Here is a 10,000-nt window from a genome sequence, read left to right on the forward strand (position 1 = left end):
TCTAAACAGGAGGATGGGTTGCTATATTAGTTCCTTGTCTTATCATCATTCTACTTATGTGATATATAGTGTTCAAATATCTGTCTTACTATTGTTAAGCTACACTTTATTTTTCCAATCTATATCACCTTTCAAAGTGTAAGCCACTGTTGTAATGGTTTAGACTGCTGTACACCTGTTTAGTCCTGCTAGCTTTAGACTAGCTTTATATATAGTCTAGCTTCATGGTTTGACTGCTGTTCAATGGTTTAGACTGCTGTTCAATGGTTTAGACTGCTGTTCAATGGTTTAGACTGCTGTTCAATGGTTTAGACTGCTGTTCAATGGTTTAGACTGCTTGTTCAATGGTTTAGACTGCTGTTCAATGGTTTAGACTGCTGTTCAATGGTTTAGACTGCTGTTCACCTGTTTAATCCTGCCACTGTTGTAAAGGTCTGTAGATAAAACTGATCTATGGACACAAGTTTCTGATTCTGAATTTGACAACTGTAATGAATTTTGTCATTGATAAATGTAGCTTGTAAATCTAAATCTTGAGTATACCCTATATAATTACAAATATTACATGTTATGGTATTATTATGACTTATTCTCTCGGGGAAATAATTTACTGTAAACGTATTTAAACTAACCTAACTATAAATGTATAGTTAGTTTAGTTTACACAATACTATGACTCAAGTATTAAAATTTGAATTTCACTAAATAAGAGACAAGAGTAACTGTTAAGGGTTCTGTTTACAGTGCTCGAAGGAGGTAGTAAGGATAAATGGAACACCTTAGAGGATAATCTTTGTAACAGAAGAACAACGCTGAGCTTTTTGTGTGTTTTGTGTTCATATTTATATATACAAGAGTTCTTACATTCTTGTACAGCCACCAACACGCGTAGCGTTTCTGGCAGGTCCTTAATCTTAATTTTCCCCCGGAATACGACCCGCTAAATCGTTTAACAACGAGGTATCCATTCACTGCTGGGTGAACAGAGGCAACAGGTAAGGAGTTCTGTGACAAGATTACCAAAATACGGCAGTAAACAACAAAAATGGATTGATTACAATTGTGAAAAAGCATTTAATACTGTTGTTCTTCGTGAAAGACTGCTGCACAAGATGAGGAGACAAGGTGGGATAAGTGGGAAGATCCTGAGCTAGGTAAGGGAGTACCTGACAGACAGAACACAGAGGGAATGTGAGGATTTAGAGGGTCTATGAAGCGTTGGTTCTAGAAACACTGATGTTCCTAATTTAAATGAGACACACTCGAGGGAGTGAGCTCCTACATGTCAATGTTAACAGGTGATGGGAAGCTTACGAAGAATGTCATTATCAGAGAATTACAGATTAACACTGACAAACTCCTGGTACACAAGTGGATGTTAAGTTCAACCCCCAACAGGTGTAATTCCAAAACTACCACTAGAGGCATATGCCAGCAGGGTAATATCGACATAATATGGTAAAACAGGCAAATATTAGAACATTTCTCATATATTTATTGGGGGTAAAGAAAATGGAGAGGCACCAGTGTAAGGAATTTAAAAAAAATGGAAACTATATGGGTTATGGTAGCAGGCGGACTGTCCGCCTTGCTGACACGATGTGTGTGTGTGTTTGGCAGCTAAGCTTACTCTTTCTTGTATGTACTATGGCTAACATGTAGCACACCCTCCCCCTCTCACCCATGATTCATCCCCCTCACCCACCCACCTATGGATCCACTCACCCATTATCCACCCATTCCCCACTTCCCCCCCCCCCCACAAAATAGGACCCCCCTCCACGGAAATTCTCCAATGCACTACCCCCTCCTGGACCCCCAAGCCACCAGTAGGGGTCGGTGGTGACGTGGACAGCTGCTAACGAGCAAATGGCCGCCTCCACCACCAACCACCAACCACAACAGCCCTTCCTAAACCAATTAGCACCTGTAACACGGCTCCTCCCCCCCCCCCCTCCCCACAATTCTCAACCTCCCGTTAATACCACGCCGGTGTGGTGAACCCCCTTCCCTCCCCCTGACACTCTACCCCTAAACCCCTCCTCTATAGTGACCTGTACAAGTGAAGAAACCACACGGGGTCAAGTGTTGAGGTGATGACCACCACGGTGCCAGTGTCAAACGTCTGAGATGTGTCAAGTGTGTAATTGGCACACGTGGTGGTGGTGGCCCTTGTCTGGTGGCACCAGCATTGCTTAACCTATACCTATTATAGGTATAGGTTAAGTAATAATTGTAATTACGAAGCAATAAGATGCTTATCTTAACATACTAAGAAGGTTAAGTAAAGTCGGTGTTTTCTATAAAGCTTTTCAAGGTAAACTGAAATATTCACAATAAATTAGTATGTCACATATGCACTTATTTAATAAGTCAATATTGACTGTAAGAAAGTGCGAGAACGGGCTGTATATATATATATGGCAATTAGGAACGTGCATGAGGTGGTAATATCTCATAACGATACCAGCCTTTAGCAAGTTAATACATTATAAATTATAGATTGCTAAATCAACGTTGCATTCATGAATATGACATTTGTGTCTAGCTAAAGACGTGTTGCAAACCACACCACAGTTCTTAAATCTGATGACTTCATCTTAAGACATCACACTGTATACATGCTGCCTGGTATCTCAGCAACACGGACACGTCTACGATTACTTACATGTTTTAGTTCACCCTTCTAAGTGTCTAGTCGACCCTCCCCCCCCCCATTTGTCACTCCGTAACAAACGTGACTGTTTTGCTTCACCAGAACCGTACGAAACCAAGCAGTTTAACGCCAATATTACGATGCATTAATTTGTTCTGATACGTCGCATATTGATTCATTGAACTTTGATTGGGACAGGTGTGGCTTTGATACAGAGGAGTGTGACATCGAGAGACAAGGCTGCCAGACTCACCTGGAGGCTGCCAGACTCACCTGGAGGCTGCCAGACTCACCCGGAGGCTGCCAGACTCACCCGGAGGCTGCCAGACTCACCTGGAGGCTGCCAGACTCACCCGGAGGCTGCCAGACTCACCCGGAGGCTGCCAGACTCACCCGGAGGCTGCCAGACTCACCCGGAGGCTGCCAGACTCACCTGGAGGCTGCCAGACTTACCCGGAGGCTGCCAGACTCACCCGGAGGCTGCCAGACACACCCGGAGGCTGCCAGACTCACCTGTAGGCTGCCAGACTCACCTGGAGGCTGCCAGACTCACCTGGAGGTTGCCAGACTCACCCGGAGGCTGCCAGACTCACCCGGAGGCTGCCAAACTCACCCGGAGGCTGCCAAACTCACCCGGAGGCTGCCAGACTCACCCGGAGGCTGCCAGACTCACCCGGAGGCTGCCAGACACACCCGGAGGCTGCCAGACACACCCGGAGGCTGCCAGACTCACCTGGAGGCTGCCAGACTCACCCGGAGGCTGCCAGACTCACCCGGAGGCTGCCAGACACACCCGGAGGCTGCCAGACTCACCTGGAGGCTGCCAGACTCACCTGGAGGCTGCCAGACTCACCTGGAGGCTGCCAGACTCACTTGGAGGCTGCCAGACACACCTGGAGGCTGCCAGACTCACCTGGAGGCTGCCAGACTCACCTGGAGGCTGTCAGACTCACCTGGAGGCTGTCAGACTCACCTGGAGGCTGCCAGACTCACCTGGAGGCTGCCAGACTCACCTGGAGGCTGCCAGACTCACCTGGAGGCTGCCAGACTCGAGAACATCGTGCACGACTGAGAGGGGAAGTGATAAGACGTCAAGAAGGATATATATGTTCAGTGAAGAGCAGAGTATCAGCAGAGTAGCAGCAGGGTAGAAGCATCACAGTAGCATAGGACACACACTCGGGGGTCGTAGTCCACGAGCCCGGGTTAGATTTCAGGCCGAGGCATAAATAAATACTACAATTTTTTTTAACCTGATGCCTTTGTTCACCTAGCAGTAAAGCGGTACCTGGGAGTTAGACAGCTGCTGCAGGCTGGGTACTGGGATATGTGTGTGTGTGTGTGTGTGTGTGTGTGTGTGTGTGTGTGCTTATTTACTATGTGTCTGCAGAATCGAGCTATTAGCTCTTGGACCCCGTCTTTCTAACCAATCTATTTTTCCTCTATTATGTCTACTACATATATTTTCCTAAAACACACACCCCAGGTGGAGGCCTAGTGGCTGAATGGACAGCACTCGTGATTCGTAATTGTTGGGTCCGGGGACGGATCCCCGGCGATGGCGGAAACTAATGGGCAGTTTCCTTCACCCCTGATGATCCTGTTCACCTATCAGTAAATAGGTACAATAGGGGGAGAGAGGGAGAGAGAGAGAGAGAGAGAGAGAGAGAGAGAGAGAGAGAGAGAGAGAGAGAGAGAGAGAGAGAGAGAGAGAGAGAGAGAGAGAGAGAGAGAGAGAGAGAGAGAGAGAGATGGACAAGAGTCAGCACATTAAACAACCATCATCTTAAAAGGCGGGGTCCAAGAGCTATCATCTCGATCCTGCTGACACAAATAGTCAATACCCCATCAATCCATCAGACCCCCCCCCCATGTCTTCACCCCACACAAAACAGCCCATTAATTAGCGTGAGCGAACAGGTTAGATGAGGGGACACAAAAAGGGGAGGGGAAGGTGGAGGGGTGTAAGCACCAGAGGGCCGGCGCCGCTAGACCCCTCTGATGATGCCCATAAACAAACAGGGTTAATGGCGTCTCCTCGATCTTATCAAGGTGCCACCCAAAAAGTTATCTTGTTCATCTCTGGCTGGTCCTGTGGTGCTTTTCCTCCCGCCTGCTTCTGCTGCTGCTACTGATGCTGCTGCTGCTGCTGCTGATGCTGTTACTGCTACTGCTGCTGCTGCTATTGCTGCTGCTGCTGCTGCTACTGCTGCTGCTGCTGCTACTGCTGCTGCTGCTACTGCTGCTGCTGCTGCTGCTGCTGCTGCTGCTACTGCTGCTACTGCTGCTGCTACTGCTGCTGCTACTGCTGCTACTGCTGCTGCTACAGCTACTGCTGCTGCTGCTACTGCTGCTGCTGCTGCTGCTGCTGCTGCTACTGCTGCTACTGCTGCTGCTACTGCTGCTGCTACTGCTGCTACTGCTGCTGCTACAGCTACTGCTGCTGCTACAGCTACTGCTACTGCTGCTGCTACTGCTGCTGCTGCTACTGCTGCTGGTACTGCTGCTGCTACTGCTGCTGCTGGTACTGCTGCTGCTGCTGGTACTGCTGCTGCTACTGCTACTGCTGCTGCTGCTGCTGCTACTGCTGCTGCTGCTGCTGCTACTGCTGCTGCTGCTGCTGCTACTGCTGCTGCTGCTACTGCTGCTGCTACTGCTGCTGCTACTGCTGCTACTGCTGCTGCTACTGCTGCTGCTACTGCTGCTGCTACTGCTGCTGCTACTGCTGCTGCTGCTGCTACTGCTGCTGCTGCTACTGCTGCTACTGCTACTGCTGCTGCTACTGCTACTGCTGCTGCTACTGCTGCTGCTGCTGCTGCTGCTACTGTTGGCGGCCTCTACTGTTCTCTCTTCCTCCTCCTCTCTCGCTCATACTCACTCTCTCTCTCTGTCTCTCTCCCTGTGTCTCTCCCTGTCTCTCTCTCTCTTTCTCTCTCTCTCTCTCTCTCTCTCTAATGACTAATATTAAATCCAAGGACAGAGGACTGCAGAAATTTTTCAGGAAATAAGTGACTGTTAGAATTGAGCCCCAAGAAGTGTAAGGTAATGAGGATGGAAAAGGTTCGAGACAGAGCACAATAAACCTACACACCATCGGGGAAGACAACTGTAGGATTCAGAATGATAAAAAACAAAAGACTTGGAAGTGGATATAATTTTAGAGGCGCACTTAAGCAGATAACATCATCAGCGTATGAGACGTTGCCAGACATAAGCACGGCATTTAAACCCCTAAATAAGGACATGTTCAAGGCAATCCCCACAGCCGATGTGAAGGTAGTACTAGAATACGCCGGAGAGAAGAAGCAGAAGGGACATAATCACAGCATACAAGATACTGAGGGGGAGGGGAACAGAAAGTTGGACGAGGGCAGCCACTATAAATTAAGAGAAAATAGAACAAGATGACATAAGTGGAAGCTGGAAACTAGGTGAATTAATTAATATAGTGGGACAGAACACAGGAAGGCAGGGAGTCACTGTATTAGACAAGTGACCGCTGGTAAGGCGGGGCCCAGGAGTTACCGCTCACCCACACCGGCGGCACAAGAGGGAGGGAGTAGGATGAAGAGCAGTTAGCATGGGAGAAGGGGAAAGTAAATATGGGAAACGACAGACCCGATATTAGATAGGAATGGTAACGTGAGATAATAATGAAGAACATTGAGGAGTAGCGGGATGGGAGGGTAGAGGGGGGGAGGTTAGGGGTGGATGGGGAGGAGGGGGGGAGGGGGGAGGTTAGGGGGGATGGGGAGCAGGAGGGGGGGACTGGGGATAGAGAGGGGGTGGTGGAGGGGCAGCAGGTGGCATCTCTCAAGGAGGTGTGCAGACGGTCTTGTTGAGGTCACCAGCTGGGACCATGCCCCGGAGGTCGCCAAGATGGCGGGAGGGGGGGGGGAGGGGGCGGCAGCATCAACATCATCAACATCAACAACAGCAGCATCAACAGGACAAGTCACAAGTGGCATTAAACTTACAGGCAGAATAACTGATCAAAGACAAAAGAGCAATGATAACTATGAATAACCAGAAGAACGGAGGAGATGAAAGAGGCGAGAGGACAGAGGGAAGGGGAGGGAGGGAGGGAGGAGAGAGGGGCGGGAGAGAGAGTAGAGGGGAAGGAGAGAGAGAGAGAGTAGAGGGGAAGGAGAGAGAGAGAGAGAGAGTAGAGGGGAAGGAGAGAGAGAGAGTAGAGAGGAAGGAGAGAGAGAGAGGGGAAGGAGAGAGAGAGAGAGCAGAGGGGAAGGAGAGAGAGAGAGAGAGAGTAGAGGGGAAGGAGAGAGAGAGAGAGTAGAGGGGAAGGGGAGAGAGAGAGTAGAGAGGAAGGAGAGAGGAAGGAGAGAGAGAGAGAGTAGAGGGGAAGGGGAGAGAGAGAGTAGAGAGGAAGGAGAGAGGAAGGAGAGAGAGAGAGAGTAGAGGAGACAAGAAGCGTGAGGACTATGTACCAATCAATGACATCTTTCATCGGATAGGTACGAATTTATCGCTATTTTTGGCGGGTGATTCTTACGTCTATTGCTCGAGTGTTGCAGCTGTTGAGGGGGGGGGGGTGAGGGGGTGTGAGGGGGAGTGTGAGGGGGAGTGAGGGTGTGGATAACGAGGGGGGAATATGAAGCCAGATGAATTGTACAAAGGGATGCCTGAGATAAGAGTTGATAAAGGAAGGTGGGGACGGAGGATAGAAGAGCAGAGAGAGGGGGGGGAAGCTAGTATGAGGGGAGAGGGGGTGGCGCTTGAGGGGAAAGAGGGGGGATAGGGGGAGTCCCACTACACAATAATCTCGGTATACCTGGCTACGGGAGGCTGGATAATATGTCCCGCAGGGTATTATACAACACTGCGTTATGTGTTAAACATGGTGAGGATGGCGCCTCTCAGCTCTGGGGCGTCGCCTCGCATGCCATTACACCGTGATGTGCGGGTATGTGGTGTTCTGCTCGCACAGTGCACCCCCAGGAGTATATGTACACCTGTAGCACATCAGGTGTAAAAGTACACCTGTAGCACATCAGGAGGGGGCACATGTACACCTGTAGCACATCAGGAGGGTGTACATGTACACCTGTAGCACATCAGGAGGGTGTACATGTACACCTGTAGCACATCAGAAAGGGTAAATGTACTGGAACTTTCACAAGACAAGATCGAGTAGTGTATTAAAATATATTAATTCCAAACACGCGTGACTGTCCCTAAGGCGAGGGGCGTCCACCCACACGCCGCCCGCACTCAGTTGATTGACAGTTGAGAGGCGGGACCAAAGAGCCAGAGCTCAACCCCTGCAAGCACAACTAGGTGAGCACACACACACACACACACACACACACACACACACACACACACACACCCACACACACACACACACACACACACACACACACACACACACACACACACACACACACACACCCACACACCCACACACCCACACACACACACACACACACACACACACACACACACACACACACACACACACACACACACACACACACACACACACACCTGCACCCTCTCATCCCCCCCCCAGCCACGCCCACCTGTACACTTGTGCCTCTCTTGCCTGTGTGCATTTTTTTAAGGTCAGCTGTCACTTGAAGACGAGCGCCAGCTGCTGCCTTCATAGCGAGCGGTGGGGGGGTGACCTGGGGCCTGCCGCCCCCCTCCTACTCCAAGGTGGGGGGGGGGGTGACCTGGGGCCCGCCGCCCCCCTCCTCCTCCAAGGTGGGGGGGGGGTGACCTGGGGCCCGCCGCCCCCCTCCTCCTCCAAGGTGGGGGGGGGGTGACCTGGGGCCCGCCGCCCCCCTCCTCCTCCAAGGTGGGGGGGGTGGTGACCTGGGGCCCGCCGCCCCCCTCCTCCTCCAAGGTGGGGGGGGGTGACCTGGGGCCCGCCGCCCCCCTCCTCCTCCAAGGTGGGGGGGGTGGTGACCTGGGGGTCCTCCGCCCCCCCTTCCACCTCCCCTCCCCATCCCCTACTCCAGGACACCCTTAACTTAACCCAACAACCAGCAACCTTAGTTACCTAACATCGTGACATTGATAACTCATAACTCTCCTCGTAACTCCCGGTACAGGGTCTCGATCTCCCGGTACAGGGTCTCGATCTCCCGGTACAGGGGTCTCGATCTCCCGGTACAGGGGCCTCGATCTCCCAGTACAGGGGCCTCGATCTCCCGGTACAGGGGCCTCGATCTCCCGGTACAGGACCTCGATCTCCCGGTGTAGGGGCCTCGATCTCCCGGTACAGGACCTCGATCTCCCGGTACAAGGGTCTCGATCTCCCAGTACAGGACCTCGATCTCCCGGTACAGGGGCCTCGATCTCCCGGTACAGGACCTCGATCTCCCGGTACAGGGGCCTCGATCTCAGAACACACCTGCGCTCTTAGAACCTGACTATACATGGACTATCCAGCTATGGACTATACATACCTATACATACTATACATAACACATGGACGATACCAACAATACCAGCATTTGGTTTAACAAGAGAACCACCAGGGGGGGGGGACAAGAGAACCACCAGGGGGGGGGACAAGAGAACCACCAGGGGGGGGGGACAAGAGAACCACCAGGGGGGGGGGACAAGAGAACCACCAGGGGGGGGGGGACAAGAGAACCACCAGGGGGGGGGACAAGAGAACCACCAGGGGGGGGGACAAGAGAACCACCAGGGGGGGGGACAAGAGAACCACCAGGGGGGGGGGACAAGAGAACCACCAGGGGGGGGGGGACAAGAGAACCACCAGGGGGGGGGGGGGGACAAGAGAACCACCAGGGGGGGGGAGGACGATATACATTTAACAAATGTATTTAAATATAGGATTTAAAATGGAGCTTATATTAAATGAAATATGAAACTGCAATTTTATATATTGTTGACCAAAAAAAAAAATAGTTCGAATAGTTAATGATATCACATGGGAAATGGAACCGGGAATACTATTTACTTCCGTAACACAATCAACACAATACTGCTGACTTCCGTAACACAATCAACACAATACCGCTGACTGTAGCAACACAATCAACACAATACCGCTGACTGTAGGAACACAATCAACACAATACTGCTGACTTCCGTAACACAATCAACACAATACCGCTGACTGTAGCAACACAATCAACACAATACCGCTGACTGTAGGAACACAATCAACACAATACTGCTGACTGTAGCAACACAATCAACACAATATCGCTGACTGTAGCAACACAATCAACACAATACTGCTGACTGTAGCAACACAATCAACACAATACCGCTGACTGTAGGAACACAATCAACACAATACTGCTGACTGTAGGAACACAATCAACACAATACTGCTGACTGTAGGAA

The 10,000-nt window shown here is 50.8% G+C and overlaps 2 protein-coding genes across 2 annotated transcripts in view; one reads left to right on the plus strand and one right to left on the minus strand.

Annotated features, from left to right (window-relative positions):
- Positions 1–10,000, minus strand: part of eya (eya transcriptional coactivator and phosphatase 2) — a 288,120-nt gene that overhangs the window by 234,857 nt on the left and 43,263 nt on the right. The window lies entirely within an intron of this gene.
- Positions 7,521–10,000, plus strand: part of LOC138363227 (uncharacterized) — a 15,474-nt gene continuing 12,994 nt past the window's right edge. The window contains exon 1 of the mRNA XM_069322232.1: positions 7,521–7,577. Coding sequence (XP_069178333.1) covers positions 7,521–7,577 — 57 coding nt within the window. The remainder of the gene's footprint in view (positions 7,578–10,000) is intronic.

This window comes from Procambarus clarkii, chromosome 10 (assembly GCF_040958095.1).
Source record: "Procambarus clarkii isolate CNS0578487 chromosome 10, FALCON_Pclarkii_2.0, whole genome shotgun sequence".
In the NCBI taxonomy this organism is placed as follows: Eukaryota; Metazoa; Arthropoda; class Malacostraca; order Decapoda; family Cambaridae; genus Procambarus; species Procambarus clarkii.